This window comes from Thalia democratica, chromosome 5, assembly GCF_965202585.1.
Source record: "Thalia democratica chromosome 5, ktThaDemo2.hap1.1, whole genome shotgun sequence".
Taxonomy (NCBI): Eukaryota; Metazoa; Chordata; class Thaliacea; order Salpida; family Salpidae; genus Thalia; species Thalia democratica.
In genome coordinates this window covers 49,177,293-49,204,528 of record NC_139169.1, presented here as the reverse complement: position 1 = coordinate 49,204,528, position 27,236 = coordinate 49,177,293, and the positions used below count along the sequence as shown (strand labels likewise).

General features: G+C 26.6%; 1 protein-coding gene across 1 annotated transcript; it reads right to left on the bottom strand.

The window, feature by feature from the left end:
* Nucleotides 1-284: 284 nt before the first annotated feature.
* Nucleotides 285-27,236, bottom strand: LOC145835563 (putative sodium-coupled neutral amino acid transporter 6). The gene is made up of 12 exons (XM_082943218.1): nt 27,164-27,236; nt 24,711-24,896; nt 20,052-20,218; nt 18,200-18,278; nt 17,653-17,794; nt 16,338-16,428; nt 14,390-14,541; nt 9,168-9,348; nt 3,289-3,413; nt 2,991-3,081; nt 772-920; nt 285-565 (listed from the first exon to the last, which is right to left on the bottom strand). Exons 1-12 carry the CDS (start codon nt 27,193-27,195, stop codon nt 425-427), a joined length of 1,536 nt encoding a protein of 511 aa, XP_082799344.1. The 5' UTR covers nt 27,196-27,236; the 3' UTR covers nt 285-424.

Here is a 27,236-nt window from a genome sequence, read left to right as displayed (position 1 = left end):
TATTATTTAAAACTGTTGGCTAAAGCAATCATCCAGCACACAAAATACTTTGTGACTACTCTATTTAACACGAAATAGAAGAGCAATATTGACAAAAAAATATTATTACATTTTTTGTAATTTATTTAGAACTTAAAACAAATTTGATTAGCTTAAAATTTATTTCAAGTTACTTTAAAACAGTTTAAGAAAATTATTAGATGCTAATAGTTTACTTTATAAAAAGTTTAAGTATGTTATAAGTAGAAAATCATTGTTGTAAAACAAAAAAACACAATTTTTTGTAAGTCAGTATACATAAACAACAAAAAATCTAAGGTAAACTAGTACTATTTAAACAGAGTGCTTTTAGTAAGTGCATATTATAGTTGTTAAACCAAAAAAAAAGTTTTTTCGATGCATAAACCGTTTTAAACTAAATAAATCAAAATACAGTTGACAGCTGAGGACTTGCGGTACTAGCTACATTGAGACTTTCTTCATCGGATTTTTGTACTATTTTAAGGATTATCAAAGCTACACTGAATATCATGAACACAGTTCCAATTAGAGCAAGTGAAAGGGCCTTAAAAGAGTCTATTTTGAAGCAATTACTACCGATAATAGGTAAAAACGTCGAAAGATAATCAACTTAAATAGTAATTAAGTTCTAAACAGTCTTAGAAACCATTATTTTTTTATTTTCTAACTAAATTAGTTGCATTTACACAATTTACCCATATGTTTTAAAACTAATAGTTTTTAAAGTTTAAACAAACAAACAAAACTAACCACAATTTTTTTAGGGTTCTTGTTTGATCCGGGTATTATTCTAATATAAAACAAGGATGGTAAAATTATAACAAGCATTGACGCACAGGTGGCACCAGCAAGTCCAAATACCAACCTGATGTCTGGCACGAAAATAACTAAAAGGTCAACTGTTAGAATAAATTATAGTTGTTAAAAATCAATCATGACGTTAATTTTCTTGATGCTAGGTTTATATTTATAGTAATTTTAAACAGAAACTTTAGGATTTTGTTCTTGAAAAAAAAATTAACAATCTTATTAACAACATAAAATAGTTCTGAATTTTGTAGTTTCATAAGTTTTAAGAAATATTAAGTTTTTCATAGGAACATATGTCTTCCAAACTATTTTTTCACATATTCGAATTTATTTAAATTAAACATAAAAATTGTAAGCTTAATTCAATATGCTGACAAAAGAACTAATACTAAAAATAACAATTTAACGTGAGTGGTAATACAAACAACCATATAGATACTAACTAATTGATATAAAGTCTTTATAAACTTAGAACTAATTGAAGAAAAAAAGTTAATACAACTTAACAATAATATAATTATGCTAGGAGAAATTGATATTTAATTTAAGTTTAACTTTTTGTAAAGACTAAAAGGTAATTAAATGCATCAAACTAAAATAACTTTTTTTCAGTGATTTTTTTCTGAAGGAGCAAAACTAAATAGAGCTATTGTACAAATAAAAAAATAAGTTTATAATTTTGATTACTTTTATTTTGCTATTTTTCACCGAAAAAGGCTTACCATATATGTAAAAACGCTGAAAAAACAATGGAAAACTCTCAATGATGATGTGCAACATTTTACATATAATAAAAACAGTATTATAAACAAGTAATTAAAATATTAATTTTTATAAAAAATTAAGTCAATACTAAAAATTTTAAATAAAAACTTTAAAGGTACTTAGAAATAAAAAATAAAAGTTTTAAATTTAATTGTTTACATAAGTTTTTAGTTTCAATAGGTATTATAGTTTTTCTTTTCTAATTTAATTTGTTGTCGTGCTATTGTTTATTAAACGACAAAAAACGTTCAAAGTATTTGGTCCTAGGACCTGGTGCACAAAAATAACCTTTCGGTTATCGAGTAGTACACCACAGATACCTTTTAACGTCTTGTTCAGAACAAGTTACCATAAAGTTTATTATAAATCAGTACTTTTTAATCTTTTTACAACTATAATTGTCTTTCTCTAGGTTTATTCCTAGTTAGTATACTTTTTTTTTGTTCTGGTGATTTTATGCATTTATGAACTGTTAGAATTTCTTTACGTGTTTTAAAACTTCTAGTAATTTAATTACAAGTCGTTTTAGACTTTAAAATATTTAAGCGTTTAATTAGCTGACTTGCAACGAAAGTTACCTCCAAATGTTTAAAACAGGTTCTGAACACTGTTTTGGTGTAACGAACCAATCATTACATTTTATGTTTCGTTTTATTTCAGAAGAGTTAAAGTTAAATAATTTCAATGTTTTCAGTGACGTTACAACTAGTATTGAGAATAGAAAATGAGAAAAAGAAGCGTGAAGTAAATTTGAGAGAAAGAGTTTAAAACTTAGCTTGCAGACGCGAGTCGGCGGATTAGTGACCGGGAAAGAAGCGAGTCGGCGGATTAGGACGGGAGAGACGCGAGTCGGCGGATTAGTGACGGGAGAGACGCGAGTCGGCGTATTACTACCGGGGTAGAGAACGCACACAACGTGTGTTGACGATAGTATTGCGAATCGTATGATGAACAATCGAGAAGGGTTTTGTTGATAGAATGTGGATAGAAGAATTGATCGTTCAGTCTATTTTCTGTACATTTCAACAACATGTTTAGTAGTTAGTATATGTGCCTACTGGGCTCTTATCAGAAGTCATTGGTTTTAGTTTCTTTTATTTCATGATGTGTTTATTAATGTTGTATATAAAATCACGTGCACTAATAACTAGTTTTTATATTATTATTTTCATGGTAAGTACTAGTATATCAAATAAAGCCTGCGTTCCATCTGAACGTCTGTAATACTTTAAATAACCGTTTCTTGTTATCTTATTTAAGAGCAGCTAAACCAACCTAACAACACCGTAATTGATGACGGTTACATTGGATTAAAAAGATAAACAGTTTTAAAAAAATTATTGAAAAGTAATTTATTCAGAAAATATATTCTAATCGTTTTAATTTAAGCTAGCCTGTTGTTAAAAGAACGACCATGATTCCAAGGTGCCTAAACCACGAAAACGGTTTTCCTTCAAACATCATCTGATCAAGAGCTTTTCTTGCCTATTAAATGAAGTAATAATGATAACTTTAAATTACTTTCAGAAACAAAATTTATTAAAAGTTAGTTTTTAAGATCAAAAATATTATTAAAATTACTAACTTGACTTTTTTTATCTATTTCATTGTAACTATAATTTAATCTAGAAATATAGAAAAATATCGCAAAGATATAACTTTGCTAATAATTGAAAATAAAATAAAACTAACGGGATAATGCAGTAATGGAGTAGAAAATATTACACAAGTTAGAACCATTAGTCTTGAAATTAGGATAACGAATGATCCTGAGTTATAAGCAGAGTACATCAGCAACAATTCTGCTCCAGTCGCACCTGTAAAATACAAAAATATGGTTTAGACGTACATATATACTTTTTGGTTTGTTATTTAAAGAAGATTATATTTATGGTAAAACCTCAAAAAATAATTAAGCACTAAAACAAAAAAAAATTACAAGTTAAATAGCGAGTGTGTTAAATTATGCTATTTATTAAAAACAATAAAAAAACTGAATAAGAAATAAAATAGATATAGATGTAGTCAAACTTTAAAGAGACCAAGTAAACTAAAAGAAACACATAGCTGTGGACAAGCAGTCGAGTGTGAATACTTAAACCTACTTTATTTATGAGTATTGCAGTGCTAAAAATAATCATATTTCTTATAAAGGTTATATTTTTTTAAAAGATCTAAAGACATGCTTTAAAAATATTTGCTTTAGAACCTAGAATCTAGATTCTAGATTAGGTCAGAATCTATATGTATTTTGGTAATCAGTATTAGTACAACTATAAGTTATAAATATTTTTACTAGTACACTAGCAACTGGAATATTACTCTAAGTTAAAAGTAAATAATAACAGTAATAGTTTTATAACATTTAAGTTTCCCAAATCGTCTTGAATATCAACCGTTCCTCGTAAGTATTTTGTCTGTATCATTTATAAAATTTATAAAATACCATACATAAAGTTTAATTTTTAATTTTTTTTTTGTAGTAAATTGTACTTTGAATTATTTCTTTGAACTTTTTGAATCTACATTCCTTCGGTAGATTTACTTCAAACACCAATCCAAAAACAGTTGCTACACTAAGTATAATACGTAATACGTATAATACGTAATAATTGCAACTCCATGTATGTATACTGTATTAGGGTGCATCTGTTGCCCCTAAAATGAAAATTTTGGAATTTCGCAAAGTTAATTTTTTTGTAGGTGGTAAATCACATAAATAGACAGCACTAAAAGAATTAGCTTCCTAGCTATAAGCTTGTTAGAGCTAAACACTTTCGAAAATTTTGTTTTTTCTTGGTATATTTAAAAAGGCAAAAAAAGACTATTTCACTAAAAATCTGTTTTCTGATACGTTTTTTGAGATAATTAACTAAAACTTTAAGAAAATATTCCTTGCCATTTTTAGAAAACTCTGTAGTAACAAAATTAAAAAATATATAATAATGCAAATAAAGAAGAAAAAATCAGTTTAATTTTTATTTTTCTAATAACTTTTTTATTACTAATTTCTTTAAGAATTTGTTAATAAAGAGTTTTCTAAATATGACAAGAAACATTTCCTAAAAGTTTGAGGTAATTATCTTCAAAAACTTAAAAGAGAATATATTTTTAATGAAATAGTTTTTTTTTTACAATTTTAAATATACCAATATAAAGCAAAACTTTCAAAATTGTTTAACTCTAACAGGCTTATAGATAGAAAGCTTTTTTGTGTGCTGTCTATTTATGTTATTTACGACCAACAAAAAAATGAACTTTGCGAAATTCCAAGGTCGGGGCAACAGATGCAACCTATTATATACTCCTTTTTTCAATTTTTAAAATAAAAGCGGTATCCATTAAAAAAAACAAGTAGCTTGTATGATAGAAAACAGCTGAAACAGTCAATTTGTTCCAATTTATACTACTATTGTCCAGTAGTAAAACATGCCAGTTTTACATTATAATGACATAGAATAGTTAAAAATTTCTACTTGGGTGAATAGTAGTTTGTAAAGTTTATATTTTTTAAACTAAAAAGTATCCAGTAATTCAACAAATTAAGAAGAATAAGTAATGTATATGAAACCCAAAAAAAAATATTTCTTAAGTTGATTTGTTTGTCTATTTATCCTATAAATAAATGTTTAAATAAAACAGAACTTAAAGATAATAAATACGGCTGATTTTACTGTAGTTAATATTGAAACACAATTGTAAAACGTGACAATAAAACTGCTCATTAAAATAGTTGATGAATGGAGGTTTTACAGTTTTTATACAAAAAAAACCAAAAAATACGATTAAATTAAAAGTATTACTTCAATTTAACACTTTAACAACAACAATAAACATGTTTGAAAACACATAGCTAAAAATTTTTTAAGGCATCTTTAAAGAAATACGCTAAATAGTAAATATATTCTGGGACCTGTTGTGCCCAAGGAATAATCCTTGCATATATCAGTAAGCTCTTCATTAGCGAATTGAGCGCTCTTTATTCTAAAGGCACTGACGATGGATAATTTAGAAAAGATCACATTTGATTATAGTTTAAAAGATATCCCGCTTTCACACAAAAAAGATTACCTCATAAAACTATACGATGCGGCATCTAAATTCATAAATAGAATGAGATGGAAGATGTTCTTCCATAATAAAGATGACTTACCTGAAGCCACACATGTTGAAACGCATATTTTCAAAAGTTCTAAATCGGCCCCGTTCAGCAACGAATTAAAGGAATTCGAAAAAGACCTCTTTGAATTGATTAGTAAGGTTAAATTTAATAAATTTATACCCAAATTTCAACAAAACCTAAGGAAAGATCTAAGAAATTTATTCAAAAGAGATAAACTAATTGAATTCGCAGATAAAAGTAGATCCATGTTCATGACCAGCGCAGAATCATACAACAGACTAATGAGAAACTGCCTGACTTCTTCATACAAAGTGTCTAATAACAACATTATAGAAAAAATCAATATTGAATCCCAGAAAATAATATCATCCAAGCATTTTAACCTCAAAAACAAAAAAATACCTAAATTCTCCTCAGTTGATGCATTCATTACGGTTAAAGACCATAAGAAAGAGTTCCCACTAAGCATCGAGTGCAGAACTATAAACCCAAGCAAGAATCATCTAGGTAAAATAAGTAAGAATATACTAGAAAATATTGTAAACCAAATAAAAAAGAAGTCAACGTTAATCCAATGGAAGAATTCTTACGAAGTCATTGAATGGTTTAACAGTATAAATGAAAAATCAAAAAAATGCTTTGTTAATTTCGATATCCAAAAATTTTACCCGAGTATCAAACTAACACACCTTATGAATGCTATAGAGTTTGCAAGAAAGTTCACTGAGATAAGTGAAGAAGATGTGAAGATTATAACACACACTTGTAATTCAGTGCTTACCTACGATGGAAAAGTATGGACCAAAAAAATTCAAGAATCATCGTTTGACGTCCCTATGGGGTCGTACTTCGGAGCTGAGTTATGCGACCTTATTGGTCTGCACATTCTTGATAGATTAGGGAAAACATACAAGTCAAACCAGATAGGCCTATATAGGGGTGATGGTTTGGCGATTATCAAGCACAAAAACAACCAGGACCTCGAGAATATAAAAAAACAAACAATAAAGACCTTTAAAGACATTGGTTTCAAGATAACAATGGAAATTGGTATGACTAAATGCAACTTCTTGGACATCACACTAGACCTCACAAACAATTGCTATATGCCATACAGAAAAGAAAACTCCTCAATCAGATATATCAGTAGTGACTCCAACCACCCGAAGATAATCAAGAAAAACCTACCCAAAATGATTGAGAAAAGACTAAATAGACTGTCCACAGACCTAAGAACCTTTGACAATGTAAAACATAGCTACCAAACTGCACTGCTCCAATCCAACTTCAAACACAAGCTTGAATATGAAAACAAAGCCAACCCTGTTGACAAGAAGAAACGTAAACGAACAAGAAGAATTATGTATTTTAATCCCCCATACTGCCAGTCAGTAAAAACCAACATTGGGGGGAAATTCTTAGACCTAATTGACAAACATTTCAAAACAGAGAGCATGAAAAAGATCTTCAACAGAAGTAATTGCAAAATATCATACTGTTGTATGGATAATGTCAAATCACTAATAAGTAGCCACAATAAGAAGATACTAAATAAACTGAATCATAAAAACAACCAAGAGGAAAAAACGTGCAACTGCCGCGACAAAGACTCCTGCCTGCCCCTTAAGTGGCAAATGTTTGCAGGGGAATGTTGTTTATAAGGCGACGATTACCAGTCAGAACGAAACAAAAGAATACATAGGATCCACAGGAAGCCAGTTCAAAAAGAGATGGTATGCGCACATTAGTGATATTAAGAATGAAAATAACAAGGGAACAGAGCTTTCCAAGTACATTTGGAGACTAAAAAACAATAACACCAGCTACGATTTAAGATGGGACATAATGCACAAGATCAGGGAAATGAAGAATATAGGTAAAATCTGTAAGACTTGCAATTTGGAAAAGATAGAAATAGCACTTGCTAATAAGAAACGAATTTTAAACAAAAGACAAGAGCTCTTCTACACCTGCCCGCACTTTAGGAAATTTTATTTTAAAACTTAGCGTATTAATTTCTCTTAGTTCTGTTTTTGTTATTACTTGTACCCTCATTTGTTAAGCGCCATTTTGTTTTGTTTTGTTTTGTTATAAGCTAAATTCAAATCTATATAGAACAAATCATCTATTGTAAGTATAAATCATATTTAAAATTTAAAAAAAAGTCTTTTTCATTGTTATAAAACTTTTAATTTTGTTAACTAATTATCTAGTAATAGCGCTATACATTTTTAATTTTAATTTTAATTTGAATTCAATTATAATAATTTTTTGCATTATTGTATTTTCTTAAGTTGTCCATCGTCTTATGTTTATCTTATTTTACAGGCCTGAAGATCCCTTAGGGGAGAAACATTGTTGCCTTGTAAATAAATAAATTAAAAAATTAGTTAATTATATTGTTATTTTTAATAGCTGCTCTTATATTATTTTATATAGGGTGCCTTTTTAGTTGGTTTCAAACTTGTACATTCGAAGAATATTGTTATTTTATACGCTTAAAAAATACTTTATAAATTTTGTTTGATATCACAAAATGAGGTTTTTCCTTTTTATTTCTTTAAATTGTAACTAAGAGATCTGTTTGTAAAATTTTTTAAAGTTTAAAACTAGTTTCTAAAGTAATTTTTTTTATAAAATAAACAAATCTGTTTTCAAAAAGTATGCAATTAATTGGCTTTGTGTATTTATTAACTTTTTAAAATATTTTTAAAATTAATATGTATACATATATATCTAAGTTTTTTAGTTACAATGTATCATTATTTGCACTTATAACCTTATAAATTGCACTTAAGATTATTAATTTTTATAACTATTTTGAAAAGTGTTAAAATTGTTTTAAAAATTAAATATGATATGTTTTTTTAAAGTCTTTTTACTACAGTACTAAAATTTTTAGTTAAAATGTCTAAAGTCTAGGTTTGTAAAAAATTGTATGTACAACAGAAATATACTTTTTACTAAAAGACTTTTATATTACTAAACAAAACTCCGACGGATAGTAAAATGTTTTGCTGAAAGAAAACAATAGCTTCTTCTAATAAACCTAATAAATCTTATATGATCAATTTATAAAACTTGTTTGTATAAATTTTTTACAACTTTTAAAAACTTCTCATTTTTATAGTAGACAACTAAAAAGTAGTAAATTAAGTTAGGATATTTTCTAACAGTCAACCATGCTACATTTAATTAAAACTTATTTGTTAACAAATAGTCCTCTAGAGTTAAATTAAAGTTTCTAATCGATTTAAGACCGGATAAAAAATAAAGACATTTTGTTTTAATTAAGATAAACTTTGTTAGATTTTTTTAAAGCATAGCTTTTTTTCAGTTGAACTAACTCATTGATTGATATTGATAACTGTTTTAAAAGTGGTTATCATTCTAAATTTTTGTAATTTATTAAAATTTTTATTAAAAATGTGTATATAATTAGACCAACTATAAAAAGTGAGGTATCCAAATATGGCAGCAAGAAAGTAGAGTACGAACACGTTACTAATGGATATCATAGCAACCTTTTTCATCCTAGCAACGGTGGGCTTGCTGAGCTCTGTATAAATTGGAAGCACTGAAGCATGACACTGAAATGCAAACACCATCGTCGGTATTGCGTATGCTGACTGTTAGAAATAAGATTAATTTTATTTATTTATTTATGGACTTAAAAAATCACTAAAGTAAAAACTTTTAATTTTTGTATCAACGTATAACATATTTTTAAAATTATTTGATGGTTTTAGACAATTAAGTTAACAAAGTTTTTACCACCTCAAAAAATTGAAACGAAAACTACAGCTGAAAAATTATAAATTAAGGAAAGGAGTTTTGATATTCTAAATATTATAGAATATTGTTTTGTATGTAAAGACTACAGTCTTAATAAATACTTTTATGTAAAGACTATACTTTTCAGATGCATTTTATCTGAAAGGGTTTTTTTTTGTAAATAAATCTTTGTTGAAAACCTAAAATAAATTTATACAAAATCATTGCTATAAGATTGTATGACTTTTCAAGGCTTGAGCAAAGAAGACTTATATTTCTTGTATATACTATTTTTTATAAAGCTGTCAAAACTTTTCAAGGTATTTTTAAATGTAACTAAAATGAGCATAGATTTATAGCCATTTGCTTAATGTCTTTTTTAGTTGTTATTCTAAACTTTATTACGGTTCTTCATTTTATTCTAAAACTATTAAAAACAAAAAAGTAAGTCAAGTAACTTTCAAAAAATGGTTCTGAATCATTTAAACATTCACTCTACTTAGTTAAAGTTTCTGTCTTTGGTATTTTCAACGTATTTTTTTATTTAATTTTATTTTTGTATATTACTATAGAACTATGTAGTTTTTTATAGCAAGGAGTATTTTATATTAAGAAAATGGCTATAAATCTATGCTCATTTTAATTACATTTAAAAATACCTTGAAAATTTTTAACAGATTTTTTAAAAATAGTATACTCAAGAAATATAAGTCTTCTTTGCTCAAGCCTTTAAAATTCAAACAATCTTATAGCAATAATAAGGCCCGCTATCAGCCGAGATCGGCTATGCGTGTTGTGCACAGAGAAAAAAATAAAAAATTACATGTTAAAAAAAAAACATACACAGTGATGCAATAAACAAAACACAAACACACAAAAAAAACAATTAAATTCATTCTGCTTCTTATTTCTTCATCTTCTTCTTCGTTTTTCTAAAATATTCCTTTTCTCTTTCTTGCAGTCTTTTGTGTATAGTTGATCTCCATTTGGCACGGTCATTTGCAAGCAACTCCCAATCATCAGTTCCAATGTTCAAGCTTTTTAAGTCGCGCTTGCATACATCCTTAAAACGTAATTTTGGACGTCCTCGGTTTCGTTTGCCAACGACCAACTCGCCATACAATAGAAACTTTGGGATCCGCTCAGTATTCATTCTCAGGATATGACCGAGCCAGCGAAGCCTGCGCTGACTGAGGGTAAAGTACATAGTGGTAAGACCAGTACGTCTCAATACTTCCTCATTGGTGATCTTTTGCTGCCATGTAATTCCAAGGATGCGACGAAGGCATCGTAGGTGGAAGGTATTGATTTTCTTCTCCTGTACGCTAGGTAACGTCCATGTCTCGCTACCGTAAAGCAGAGTACTGCAGACACAGGAACGGTAAACGTTAGCCTTTGTTCGGATGCTTAGCTTTTGGTTATCCCAAACTCTTGCAGTCAAGCGAGCGAAAGTGCCTGATGCTTTGCCAATGCGACTATTTATTTCTTTGTCCAATGATGCGTTTGACGCAACATTTGAGCCAAGGTATACAAAGTTATCTACATTCTCGATATCCTTACAATTGATCTTGATTGATGGTAAAATATTTGTTCCTTGACTTAGAATTTTAGTCTTCTTAAGGCTTATAGTAAGGCCGAAATCCGAGCATGCCGAAGAAAACTGATTCAGCAGTATCTGCAGGTCTTGGGCAGAGTGAGCCACGAGTGCAGCATCGTCAGCAAATAAAAGATCACGTATGGTGACTTTCTTCAGATTTCGCTTAGCTCTTAGATTTGAAGGGTTGAAAAAGTGTCCGTCAGTTCTTGTATGAAGCTTGATTCCAGTGGTTAATGAATTAAAAGCATGCTTTAATAGCATCGAAAAGAAGATTCCAAACAAAGTTGGAGCAAGTACGCAGCCTTGCTTTACCCCACTTTTGATTTCAAATGAATCAGATACACTACCATCAGATTGAATGGTTGCCCTTGTGTTTGTATGAAAAGACTTCACAATATTGAATAATTTTGGAGGACATCCAATTTTCAGCAGTATAGCATATAGTCCTTCTCTACTTACCAAGTCAAAGGCTTTAGTGAGGTCAATGAAAGCGATGTACAAAGGCATGTTCTGCTCATTACATTTCTCTTGTAACTGACGTACAGAAAAAAATCATGATATAAAATATAGCAATGATTTAGTACAAATTTATTTTAGGTTTTCAACAAAGATTTGTTTACAAAAAGACCCTTTTATATAAAATGCATAAGATGAAGTTTAAAAATTTATTGTTTAAAAAAAAGTTTTCAAAAAACTAAACTTAAATAAAATGCTGTTTATAAGTTTTTAGCGGTTATATATAATCAAAGCAAAATCAAGCACTTACCCATAAATTTACGAAAAGTAATACTTAATAGCAGTAGTCTGTCTTTAAAAGAGGGACCCATTCACAAGAGTTTAAACAAATTTTTTAGGGTGCACGAGAAATTTATTGTGCACGAAATGTATGTATGAGTACATATAGTTCATTTTGAAACTTACACTGGATATTCTGGTAAACTTTCGAAACTTTCACTAAATATTACGGAGTTTCTGAAGAAGAGCAAAAAAAGGTCTTGGTCACGTTTGGGGGAATTTCGATTATAGACCATTTTTTATTATGCTTTTGATAACAGCCTGATCCTGGAGTGCACAGTACTTTTTATTCTTTTTTAGTGTGTACAGATTTCAATTACCATAAAAACCTTAGATTTCTTTTATTACATTTTGAAAATATACATAAAAAAGAGTAAATTTTTAGTCTTACTAAATGTAGTGTAGGTTTACCAAAATACTTTGTGCTCTAAAAAATTTTTGTTTGTATGATAAAAACGTTTAATAGCTTTATTTTATTTGAAATGCTGTCAATGGAAATAAATAATAAACAACAAAATAGCTTGATTTTAAACTGGTTTTATATACTTATTAGCATTGCAATGAACAAAAAATGAACTATTCAGAATTACATTAAAAAAAGTTAAGTTAAACATACTTTTGATAAATATTCTAGTACCTTATAATATTTTTCTATATACCATAAAAAGTTATAAGAGTAGAAGACAGCAAAACTACAATAAACGTTAATCAACACTGTTAATTCTTATAACTAAAATACGATAGCTTGTTTAATTGTTTAAACTTTTGTCAACCGATATATAATTTATAAGTATTTATTTTAAGCTATACTTGCTTTTAAGTTTCTAAGTTTGCTCTAATTTTTTAGATAATCAAAGAAGAGGTGCACGACAATTCAAATTCGGACAATTCAAATTCCGACAATTTAAAGTCTTAAATTTTTTCATAATATTAATTGTATCATGTAGTAATATTTTTTATAAATAAATATTTGTTTAAAGGTATTGTTAATATCTACAGGCAATTTTTTATTATTGAAAAATGTTAAGTATTTTTTTAGATGTAACTAATATAATCTTAAAAATATAGTTATTTTTAGTAATTTTTAAATATCTTAAGAAATTTTTAATTTTTTAGAAAAGATTAAAAAATGCTTATAGATATTAATAAGACCTACAAACGTAATTTTTAACTTTTTCAAAAATAGATTAATTTTTGAGATATGGTCTCTTAAATACTTTTTTTTTTTAATTTGAGTTGTCGGAATTTAAAATGTCCGAAATTAAATTGTCATGTAACCTCCAATAGTGAAGTGAGTAATAAAATTTAGTTTATTTATCTTCAAAAATAGTTTCTAATTTTTCACGTTGACTATAACCGTAACATATTTCTATATTCTTTGAGTTCTGATCTTAATATTTGTTATAAGTCCGTTTATTTTGATACACTTCGTAAAATTGTTTTAAAAGTAAATCTTTACTTGATTGAAGTTACTTTAAAAACAACAAAAGTATTCAAACGTTACGTTGGTGATACTTGCTTCTCGTTTGAAACAATGGTTGTTACAGATAGTTTAAATGTCAATTAAAATGTGCGTTTAAATAAGCTTATTTTTAAAGAGATTTCACTGAAAGTAATGGTTACTAATTAGCGTTCTTAGATATTTACTACGTTAAAAAATAAACTGAAAATGGCTGCTTTAATGTAAAAAAATACTACATAAAACCAACGGCTGAAAATCGTATTTTTTAAAATGGAAATAAAGTATAATGTTTTAAAATATATTTACGGTCATTTGAAAAAGACATTTTGAAAACCCTGATTACCAGTGAAACTAATGATCAAGCTACATTTAAGTTATACTACACGAAAAAACATCCAATAAAGAGCAAAAGTTTCGAAAACACATACTCAGTTACTTTAATAGACAAAACAAAAAACTATTAGTACGTAAGTTATTTAGAAGAAAAACAGATGAATTACTTATTACTACACATATATATAAAAAAATAATGCGTGTTTTTTATTAATAGTACTTTTGCTATTTCACTTTAATATTAATACTTTTCAACCTATAACTTTTAATACGACATATTTTATTTTAGTTCTTTTTTATATTTTGTTTCATTAATTAAATTTTATTGTTTAATAAAGTAAAAACTGTTTTCTTTTAAAACTAGTCAACACTTATTACATTTTACTTGTTTACATTAGCAATTACTTAACTTTAAAGTTTATCTTAATTTTAGTTCAGTTGCAAAAATGCTTGTTATTTTTTTACTTGTATTAACAGTTAGCTTACCTGTCATTGAAAGCAATAGTAATCATATACTGGTAAAGGAAAAAAATGTTTTGTCAACTTTCTTTTATCAATAACTTTCTAATTAATTTTTTTTTTTCTATGAACATATACTTATTAAAAAATTTATCAAATATTTTAAATGTTAAACTTTCTATTTATTAGAGATTTTTGTTTGAGTTTAGTTTTATAAAATTCAAATAATTTTGGAAAAGTTGGTTCTTACATTTGAATTCCAAGTAAATGACTTAACATCGCAAGTTTGCTCGTTTAATCCCTTTTCAAGGTCTTCATAGATACTACCTTGCTTTTCCGAGCAGTGATGCTCCTCTGTTGTGTTATGTTGTTGTCCAGTAAGGTTACTCATCATTACTGAAGCTGTTCAACAAAAAAAACAGTGAAAAAGGTTTTAGGGCAAAAGTAGACTTAGTTAAAACATTAATTATAGCCGTAAAATTAAAGCACCATTTAAAGAATAATTCATATTCAATAAAAAAAAAGTTTAAAAACAACTAAATTAGTTTATTGCAAATCAATTTTTATATTTAAGCTTTGAAATATTTTATTCAGTGTTGTGTAAGAAAAGTAAATAAATTTATAGTAAATAACTTTTTCTTTACAATTTTTTTGAAAAAGCTTAATATTTTAGATCGGCAGTGACATCCTTATAAATTCCATTCAAATGTTTTCTTGTAAAATGACTAACTCTTAGTTGTACAGATTTAAAAGTAGAGTGAACAGTGTTTTTGACATTCTTTTCAAGAGCTGTTGCTTCTTTACCTAAGTATGGCACTCTTAAATATATAGGGCACTTTTTTGTCCTTGTTTAATAGGCTTTTCCAATTTAGAGATCGTATTGTTAATTATTTTACTGATGATATGTAACGGATAAATAGCTCCAAAATACTTTTAATTTTATCTAATTCTTCCTTGAACAACTTCTTTGAACAAACACTGTGTGCTCTGAATACCAAACAGGAAATTAAGCCAAGTTTTTGGGATAAAGGACAAAACGACTGAAAAGGAATATACTGGCCAGCAAAAGCTAGTTTTCTGTAAACAGTAGTAAGTAATTCAGTAGATGTACGAAATAAATGAACATCCAAGAAAGTACATGCAATAAATCATGTCTCAGATTTTTGTTTAATAAAAATATTTATTCAAATGAGTGATCTTCCGGACCTGGTTTTTTATCGGCTGAATCTTGATTTTGAAAAAAAAAATCACAAGGGGATCACTAGTTTTTGCAGATAAAACTACTAAACCTAAAAAATGGTAGTTTCTAATAAACCATTTAAACTTTATTAAATTTGTAGATTTTTTTACAACAGTCGTATAATTTATTAGTAAAAAAAGAGAATCCTAATTTAAAAATATTCCAATCGGGTCAGATATTAATTTTAGAAAAAGTCATGATGTAGTAGGTAACTAAATTTTCAAAATTTCAGGATTTTAAACTCATAATTTACCATTGCTGGCTTAAACGAATTTTTTATAACTCTAGCGGTTATAAATTCTAAAAAAATTATAATTAGATATTCATGCGTTTAGCAAGAAATTTCAACTTGAAAAAATCTAAAACTATTAGATCTCTGGAGCTTTATATTTAACGAGTTGAAAAAGGGTAACATGTATAATTAAATTACTAGTAAACAGAATATATGCTCTGTATGGTTTGTTTACATAAATGTTTATCCAAACAGTTATCTAATACTAAAATATTTTTTTATTGTGCAAAAAAATAAAAACTTTTTTAAACAACTAACTATTTTCAGCTAATAAACAAATAAAAACTTAAGTATTTGTTGTGTTCTCTTTTTTTTTTTTTTGTTCAACATAAAAAACTGTTTAATATTCATTAGAATTTGTAGAAATCTTTATAAATTTTCTATATGTTTTACTACAAAGTTTTGAAGAAATTTCTTAGTCTATTGTTGACATATGTGTATAGTTTTTTAAATTAATATAATTAAAATGAATAATTCATAGTCACTATGAAAAATTTAAAAAAATAAAAGATGTGTTTTTTAGTTAAGAAAAGTATAAATATGTGTATATGTTTCTTATTAATAGAAAAACAATTAGATTGTAGTATGCTAACAAAAACAATAAAGCTTTATCTGTTGACATGATTTTTATTAGTTTTAATTATAAAATCAAAAAAAAAATCTTACTCGTGGTTGTTATAATGTGCTCAGACTCCTCAAGACTAACAGAAGTGTAATCTCGAATCGGACAAGGAATGATAAACTTTTCAGCTACAACCTAAATAACAACAAAAACAATAATTAATTTGGTAAACTTAATTGCAATATTTAATTTTTACATAAAAGGTTATCAGTAAATAAAATATAGAATAGCAAAAACTAAATTAAAGTTTGTATAAAAAACGTTTAAATAGGTTAGCTTATAATACAAAACTTCCAGAAAAAATTATATTACAAATTACAAAAAATAAGAACAATTAGATCTTTAACAGATTTTATTATTTCTAAAACAGCTTTTATGCTTTCTAAAAACGGGTAGGTGTTAGAAAAGCAAAGCGTCACTTTAGCACGGGGTGACACTTTAGCACGGAGTCACACTTTAGCACAGAGTGACACTTTAGCACGGAGTGACATTTTTGCACGAAATAGTTTTAAATCTTTTAAAACGTTTATTTAAACAATGTTTTTTCTAAAAAAATCAACTTAACAAACAAAAAGTTGTGAAAACTTGTTTTAACACTCTAAATTTTTCTCTTTAAAAATATTATAAATAAACATTTTACTATGGGCTTAAAATGAAGTAAGAAAGTTTTTAATCTTTATATTTCTCAGTTTTTATTTAAACTTTTCGCCTAAAGTTTAGTCTTATTAGAGTTAGTTAAAGGATTAAAAAAAAATAATAATAATCCTAGAGCTTGTATTTATTGCTAACTTTATTGAAATAGTTTTATGTCGAAAACTTTAAAGTAAAAGTATCAAAATATTTTTATCTAAAACTAATTAAACAAATTAAATAAGTTTTTAAATTAAATTTTGTCTTAGTTTTAGGTAAAGCTTAAACTTGTAACTCATTTAAAGCTTGTTAAATTTTACTTTACATATTTCATAGTTCGTGTTTGAATTTTTTTAAAAATACAGTACCTAATGTGATTTAAGCAAAAAAAAAAAATACAAAATAAATTCTGTGCTAAAATGACACTCCGTGCTAAAGTGACACTCTGTGCTAAATTGTCACACCGTGCTAAGGTGTCACTCCGTGCTAAAGTGTCACTCTTTGCTAAAGTGTCATCCGTGCTTTTCTGACCTATATCCCTAAAAACAGTCCGTAAATTTTAAAATGAGTAAATGTTTAAAAAAATCAAGTATTTTTATAATGCTAACTGTATTTACTTATGAGGTCTATTGAATAAGAAATTTTAGTTTATTTTAAGCACTGATTAGTTTTTTAACCAAAATATTGTTTGTCAAATAAACATTTAAAAAAATAAAAAGTAAAACTAACCACACCAGTAAACAGAATCATGCAACACATAGCAAAACCCGATGTATAACCTAAGAATCCTATATTTTTTGCCGCTGCTAATGGGACAATAACTACTAAGGTTATTAAGATAACCAAACAGTCCCCATTAGTGTACCACATACTGTTAAATTGGAATTTTATAAAACAAAAAAAACTAAGTATCATGTAAGCCTATTTAACTATAAATTATTTTTGATAATAATTATAGGCTTTATTCTTAAAAAAGCATTTAAACAATTAAAAATAAGCATAGTTTAGTTCTGCACAAACCTATCATAAGAAAAAAAATATAAATACCAACAAACTTTATCACAAAACAATTAGACTAGATAATATAAACATTAAAACAGAGTCTTATCATTGATTAATGATAAACAATTTTTAAAATACAAATAAATAAACTTAGGTTTTTACTTCTTTAGACAATCTTTATGAACAAACTAAGCTAGCTAAAACATATTTTGTGATAAAATAAAACATGTAACTTCATAGATGTTGTAAATGTTATTAGTTTTTAAAAACCGACCCGCAATGATCAGGACCAAGAATAACTTCAACAACTTCTGGTAACTCAAATTTTACAATGAACAAGAAACTGCACATGGCTGTTATATAAAGTAAACAATCAGATACTTGTTTTCTAACGACACTTTAAAAGTAGTTTAAATTTTCTGACAAATTTATTTGTTTATAAACTACTTTTATTGGCTTCTTCCTTTTTAAATAAAGTAATTATTATTTATTTGCTTGAAGCCGAAATTATACATTGAATTTTATACGAAAACATAAACTAAAATAAATTTTGTTGTACGTACAGTTTACAAAAACTAATAATATTACAGTAGACTACCGCTTAAGTACGCAAATTGAACCCGACTAAAAAGTGCGTACTTAGCACGGGTAGTGCATACTTTTTGACGACATAGTATAATATGAAATTTAATTGTTTGTTTTCTTTCTTACAACTAGCCACATATTTTGTTTTGTTAGAGGGAAAGTACCAAACTACATGGTGTTTACCAAACATTTTCAAAACATCAATGTGTGTACACTTAAATTAAATTATGACTTAACTATGTTGTATTTGTAAGTTTTTTTTACCTTTGTCATCTAGATTTATTTATTTTATAGCATTACAGATCAAATATCATTATTCTTTTCACTTTTCTGCAACCACTACATAGGTATTTAGTTTATTAACATTTAATTACAGGACTGTCACAATCTCAGGTCACTTAGAGTACTGAGGATTACTCAACCTAGTTTAAAAGTTGTAAAAGTCTCAGGCTAACTCAGCAGGTTGGTCATTCTACCTGGAAACATAAAATAATCTGGAAAAACTTGATGATTGAAAATTTAGGCAAAAAAAAATGGAATTTCTTAGAAGTTCTAATATAATAATAATTATTATAAATATTTAGAACAGTTAAAAATGTAGATTGAATTGTATTTTTAAAACTTTTATTTTTCTAGTTTCGTTAACATAGTTATTCAAATTTGCTCTACAATGTTCATTACTTCAACATCAAGCAACTCACAGTGACACTAAATATTTTAAATGCTGTATTTGTCCAGAAGGTAGATTTTTCAAAACTAGTTCTTTAATTTGACTTTTAAGTAAAAAAAAATTAAATTATTTTTTTGTTTTTCTGGATAAGTGCGTACTTAAGGCGGGGTTCGTACCAAAAAAAAGTGCGTACTTAAGCGGTAGTCTACTGTATTTTTAACTAATACGTTAAATATATATTAATATTGAAAATACATAATATTTAGTTTAGCTACAAAAGTATCTGTTTTTTTCGTTAGTGCATTAAATAAGAAAAAAAAACGCTATAATTTAACCAGATGCTTTTAAAATAGACTAGCTTACGTTTGTAACTATCTTACTTTTATTTATAAGTACGATACTTGTTAATGTCTCTGTTTTAAAAAGAGCACTCTTAGCTTTGTAGAAAATAGTTGTCTTTATAAAAAAAGTTTTAATCATAGCTTGTTTTAAAGTATAGATTTAATAAAGTAGCAGTTTCCTTTTTTGATAAGAATAATTTCCTTTAACATTTACTAATGAATTAATTTAATTTTAAATGTTTTTTTGAAGTTTGTTTTTAAAAGTCGTTATACGATCTTGTTATATAAATTCACAATTAACATCGATATATTTGGTAAATGGTTTAATATATTGTGTTAATTTTTAACAAACATATACTTTACAAACAAATAATCTACGTAAAATTTATGATCTAAAAAATATGGTAAAAGTTCACTATGAAAAAAGGAAACTGTGTATGTTTTATCTCAGTTTTATTATGTACAAAGTTTTACGACTTAGTAGCTTAAAACATTTAAAAAAGTTTGAAAAACTAAGCATTAATTCTTACCTCCCATCGTGTGGACAAATATGTTAATGGCAGTTAGAAATTTTCCAAATATTCCAAAAGCATGTCTTCCTAATGTCTCATAAGAAGAACATCCAGTAAAGTCACACAACTCGAGCAGTAAGCAAATTGAGTTGAAAGCTAACCCTGACACGCCAATAAGCATAACACTGTTTAATTGAAATTTATAACTGTAAAAAAATTATATAACCTTCAATAAAAACGATAAAATTTATTTACAACAAATAGTTAACTAAACAAACTACAACTAATAAAAATAAACTGATGAAAGCAGCTCAACTAGAATGTAAGTTAAAGTACTTGAATACACAGTTTATTGAACGACAAAACAATACGCTCGCAATATTTGGTTCTAGGACCTGGTGCACAAAAAAACCTTTCGGTTATCGAGTCTCACACTATGGATACTTTATAACGTCTTGTCCAGGACTATTAAACGTCTTGTCTAGGACTATTTAACGTCTTGTCCAGGACTTAGGTTTTTTGTTTACCGTTTATAAGTAAATAACTAATTAAAGTTCACAGTTATTAAGTTAAAGTAAAGATATATTTTTTTGTTTAACAATTTAATAGGTTTTAATTTAACTAAAACACAGTATTAATAACGTTACTAACAAAATTAAATAGCTAATAACATTTTGCAAACATAAACGAATTCTATGTTAGCTTAGAAAAATTAACCCAAAAATCTATATAATATGTTGATAAAGTTTAGTTTTATGTATAGGTAATTAGGTTTTGATATTTTTTAATTTTGTTTGTTTTATAATTTAAATGTAACTATAGTTTATTTAAAAAATGATCAAGATTTTTGATTTGGTAAGCTCAACTTCTTTAACTTGAAATTAATATTAGTATCATAGCTGAAGTTTATTACATAATACTATCGATAATATAAATAGACTTACTGGACCCAAAACTAAACAAAGGAAAAAAAAAGTTTTTTCCCAAAAATTGATAGTAAAAAAGTCATAACTCGCTATCATTTCTAACCCGATCATTTCTAACCCGATCACTTCTAACCCGATCATTTCTAACCCGATAATTTCTAACCCGATTACTTCTAACCCGATCACTTCTAACCCGATCACTTCTAACTCGATTACTTCTAACCCAATCATCTCTAACCCGATCACTTCTAGCCCGATCATTTCTAACCCGATCACTTCTGACCCGATCACTTCTAACAAGATCATTTCTAACCCGATCATTTCTAACCCGATCATTTCTAACCCGATCATATCTAACTAATTAATAATTTATTGACAAAAATTGCAACCTTACTAACCCGGTTTCACCTAAAAAAGGATCTTCAGAGTTAGGTGATATCTAACCCGATCATTTCTAACCCGACCGTTTCTAGCCCGACAATTATCTAATGTATTAATATGTTTGTTTATTATTGCTTTTTTTTTCTTTTAAAATATGATGTGTATCGAGCAAAATAAGTTTACATTTATCTAGAAAATTTAAAAGTTTTTAAAATTTAAAGTTGCAATAACAGTTTCTCACGATTAATAGTAGAAACTTATTTAAAAAAATTCTTGATATCTTTTAAAAGTTATTGTTTCACAGGTTTCCAAAAACACAAAAACTTAAGATAATTAGCGATAATTAAATATAAAGTATAAGTATAGTATGATTAATTTATATAACTTAAAAACTTATAATAAAATAATAAAATTTGTTTGTATTGTGAAACTCTAATATAGTTTTAAATTTCTAATGAAGAAAAAACTCATGACATTTATATAAGTTTAAAGGTGCAAAAAAAACACCGAGAATAAAGTCAAATAACTTCAAGCTGGCTTTACTATAATGAATAAAAAGTAAATATGTTGCGTGTAATAATCGTCTGAAAAAATAGTTGATTAAAGGAAACAAAGAACTTGATGGAGTTTTTATAAACTTCTGCTCCTAGATATATTAAATTTAACTATAATCAATTTATTATTCTATTTCAAAGTGTTTTTTCAGTACTTATTTCGTTTTTACTTACGTTATTTCAACTGTTCATAATAAAGTAAATTCAAAAAAAAAAGTTTTTGTCAATTAAAGTACTAATTTAAGTTGTAATTGAAACATTTTGTATATTATATGGAATTAAGTGAAGGTTTTAAAGAAGATTACCTGGGCGAGGTTTGATTAACCTCAAACTTGTTATACAAATGAACATGTCTGTTTAATTATTAGTGACTTTTTTTGCTCAAGGACTACGTAGGAATTTATTAATGATGTGAAATCAAGACGGTCAATCGACGTAACATACTTTTGCAGTTTGTTATATGACATAACTGTTTTAATATCTAGGTTATATCTAAAAAACATGCTTTTTCAATTAATATAACAGAAGTATTTAGTTTCTCTTAGTGTTTGTTTGAATTCAATTATCTTAATAGTCCTATGCAAGTTGTATAACAATTTGTAAAAATTATTAAAATGAAACTTAAAACTAATCTACTATAAAACTTTAATACATTAGTCAGAAATAATACAACATTTACAACAGACTTACAATGTAGTTTTTAGACCGTAATACAGAGGTTTTTGTATCTGAATATTACAATTGTAAAGGATCACTTTTTTAAATTTGCTTATGTTAAAATTATTATAGTCACGTGAATTATTATAAGACCCAACTTAAATATAGTTATAACTGCTTACTTTAAAATCCTACAAAGAATAGTGCAAAATATTGTAAAATAAACGATTTAGTGAATTGTATATGATTAACGAAAAACTTTTGCTAATGTAGATTGAAAGAACAAAAAAATATGAAATAATAAAAAATTATTGAAATTATGTGTAATATGAATTATCAAAAAATGAGATATAAAAATAAATAAAACTTATGTTAAGTTAGTACTAAAACTAAAATTTATACGAACAATATTTTTTACGTAACACATTAAAATCATAATGTTTAAAAAAAAAAAAATATTTTAATAACTTTATTAAGACTAGTTTGTTTTTGCATGAAATCGAGATTAAAAAAAGAAAATTAAATAAACAAGTAGAATGGGTTAGAAACGATCTGGTTAAAAATCATCAGGTTAGAAATGATCGGGTTAGAAATGATTGGGTTAAATTGGGTTAGAAATGATCGAGTTTGAAGTGATTTGGTTAGAAGTGATTTGGTTAAAAATGATCGGGTTAGAAGTGATTGGGTTAGAAGTAATCGAGTTAGAAGTGATCGGGTTAGAAGTGATCGGGTTAGAAATGATCGAGTTAGAAGTGAAGGGGATAAAAATGATAGCGGGTTAGAAATGATCGGCTCCCATTTGGCCCAGTTTGAAGAGTTTTCGTATAAAACAAGTTTTGCTGTTTTTAAAAATAAAAATTTCACGGTGAAAGATAAAACTCTTTACATCTTTAACTTATACAGTTTGATTTGTTTTTTTTTGTTTATTTTATATACCACAAAGTTTTATTTAATGAGTTTAAGAATTAGTTTAGTAAAAATAATAATAACTTGTGTAAAATTAAAAAGATAATCTTTTTTTTGCGTTGTTTTTCGTCTTTAACTGAGTAAACATTGGAAGATTAAAAAAAAACTCGCTAACCTGGACAATATAAGTGTGTATATAAAATTAATCCTAAACTAAAATTGTTAAGATAAAATTAAGAGAAAATTCTACATATTAAGCTTATATTTATTTACGACTACTTTTAAATATTTATTTATTGTTTTAGCGGATGTGAATGCATATTAGGGTGAATCTGTTGCCCTTTAAATACTAAAACATTTGAGTAGCACAATGATATTTTTTTACCGTGGGTAATCACATATAAAAACAACACAAAAAGTTTTAGCCTCCTAGCTTTTACCACCATGGCGCGTTTTTAAACTTTTCTGAAAACAACCCCTATGTATGGGACTTTTAAAATTCAGCCTTCAAGTTTTTAGCTGCAAATTTTTTACATGTAGCAATCATCACAAAAACACATTCTTCGCGTTTTAAAGCGATTTGAAGAAGTTTCACGGAGAAACTTCTTGATTTTCTCAAAAATATATTAAAAATAACAAAATTTGATAATAGTACAGAAAACCAAAATATGCCTCCATAAAACTTTCTTCAAATCGTTTTAAACCGCAAAGAATGCGTTTTTGTGATGATTGCTACATGTACAAAAGTTTGCATTACAAAACTTAAAAGTAGAATTTTTAAAGTCTCACACAATTTACATAGAGGCTGTTTTCAGAAAGATGTAAAGTTCGCCACGGTGGTAAAAGCTAGGAAACTAATAAATTTTGTGTTGTTTATTTATGTGATTCCCCATGCTAAAATAAATTTTCATTCGTATACTCAAGGGTCGAAGCAACAGCTGCACTCTACTACATATATACCTTTTATTCAAACTTTATCAATAAGATAAGTAGGACCCGTTTTTTTTTACTTTAAAGGCTTTATTTTTAATATATGCTAAACATTTACAAGCTGTTACATATAAAAAACTATTTAAATATAAGCTTAACTTGCTTCTTTTCTGATTTTAAAATTAGTCTGTTTAAAAATAAATCACAAAGATAAATCATTTAAGAAAGCTACTAATTAAAGTCTGGTATTTTTTTTGTTAGAAACTTTTTATTTAGTTTTAAGAGTTCCTAATTTGCTAAGCAGTTAAAAAAAAATTACTAACGTGAACAGAACAACACCAAGATTTGCTACAGTATTGGCAAGACCTAGAATCCCGCTGCCGAGAATTGCATTCATCAAGTTGAAAACGCAAAGAGGCATTGATGCAGTTGTTCCTTCATATTCTTTTATCTTTTTTTCACACATAAATTCTTCATCTTTTAAACTTTTTTTTGAAGTCAAAGACTCTCTAAAAATAAACATAAAATATTTTGTTAAAAGCACAGACAAAATGCAAAGCCTTGAAGGCTTTTTAAATAAAAACATCAAAAGCATTAATATTATTTCTGTAGTTTTTCAAAAATGATGAACTACTTAGTATTAACAGTTTTATTGTGCATTATTTTTGAGGTTTAAATCACCTTTTTTTTTCTCAATAAAAATTCATTGATAAAAAAATTTTATAAAAAAGAAAAAATAATAACTGTAAAATAAAAAATATTAATAAATGACGAGGTAGTTCAAATATTTTTTATAAGAGACAAAAGCAAAAAATAAAGTCCGTAGGCTACTAAGCATAATTAACATAATTAGTAGTTCGAAGGTTTGTCGAGCTTTATTTACTTGTTCTATATTTTACTACGAACTATTGTAACTGATAAAAAAATTAGATAAAAATAAATTTATAAAAAGTTTATACCTTAAAATTACTTATTTCTATTTACTTAAAAATCTTATAATAATTCTTTTTGGTATGTTCTTAAATCTAAACGCTACATTAATACAATTGTTTACAAAAATATATTAAATTTACTAAAAAATAGTTTCTAAGAATTTTAGTATTAAATAATAAACTATTTTCCGATAATTTCTTACACTTAAAGTTAAATCTAAAATATTAACTACATTTCAGTTATTTTTATAAACTTACGTTTGTTTGAAAAGTTTTTTTTGTTAAATAATTCCGTTATAACAGGGTTTTTCAAACGGTTTTTCATAAGGCCCTCTGTGAAGAAATTAAAAAAGCAACGCCCATAAAGGGGGCAATATAATCCATTTTGGAGAACGTTTAGAACGTAGTACTTTGTTCTGTAACTTAACTATTCATTTGTGTATTTTTTTAATAACGATGTTTTAGCTAATTCAGATAGATAAGTTTTATCTTGAAGTGATTCGATTAAGATCAATATGAGTTTGAACATCACTAGGTTAGTTATTTAAAAACACAGTTTTATATAAGGGAGTTTAGATTATTTAATTTTAATGGTATTTAAGGCATCTGAAATCTTAATCATCCTGTTTATTTTGCCTTTGTAAACAGAGCGTGTTTCTGTTTAGTTATATTACTGATCTAAACTATTTTTATTTAAGAATTATCAAAAAGCTTTCAAGTCAGATCAAATCAATCCGATAAAATTTGAGAAATATAATACACGAATTCAAAATAAGATTAATCATGGATTAATAGAAAGGTTACTTCTAAAATTGAAATTAGAAACTTTAAGGTTGAAATACAATATCATTATACAAAATTACAATACTCCTGTTTTCACAAACAAATACTTTATTTCAAAAACACACAATACTTTAAAAATAGTTACATAACCTTCTAAAAAAAATACTCAAAAAACTTACGAACAACTACTTGTACAAGGCATATTTTATTTCACTAATCTTTTTTATAGATTTTCATTTACTTTGTTTAGTTATTTGCCTTAACTAAAAAAGAATGCTCAATTTACTGGAATGTAAAGAGCTTATTTAAATAGATTCTTAAATCCGTTTAATTTTTGACTGTTATGTTAACTTAACACAAATTAGACTTTGAAATCTTCAGCGACTTTGAGTTTTACTAATGTTTTGTTGACTCTTGGCTTAAAACCACAACTTTAGACAATTCTTAATTTCATTCAGATAAATTTCAAGGTATAAATATTTTATTATATTTTTTTAAAAAGCTCTGGATTCAGTTTTTTTATTTGACTCATTATATAAATATTTATTCAATCCTTTTTTTTTTAACTAGTACCAATTTTACCTAAATATACTCTGATATGCTTGAATTTTCGAATATGCAACAATTTTGTTTTTGTTTATATTCTTCACGCATGAATAAGTTTTTAAACAACAGTATAATTAACTAACATTATTATATGCATTTTCATATTTTATTTTTGCTTGAAAAGGTCGCAATCTCTTGCCACCGAAACTGGTCGCGAATAAAATATACAATTTGCATAAATCTATTCATTTACTTTGTAATAACAAAGTCTAATTTTTGAATTATAAAGTTATTATCTTACTGAAAATTTGTATAAGAAACTCAATAATTAATATTTAATTTTCTTTTACCATATTAAGGTTCTACAATAAATTAAAGAACTATCTACTGTTTTTATATAAACTATATACAAATACCTGTGTTAGTTTAAAATAAATACGTTTAGTTAGCCAAGTTTTTATAATAGTAAAAAATCGTTGTATACCAATATAATTAATTCTAATACCAAAACAAACCTTTTGTTCATAGGCACAATTTCTGTTTCCATGCTTCAACTTTTTTATTAATATATTATTAAATCTAAAAAAC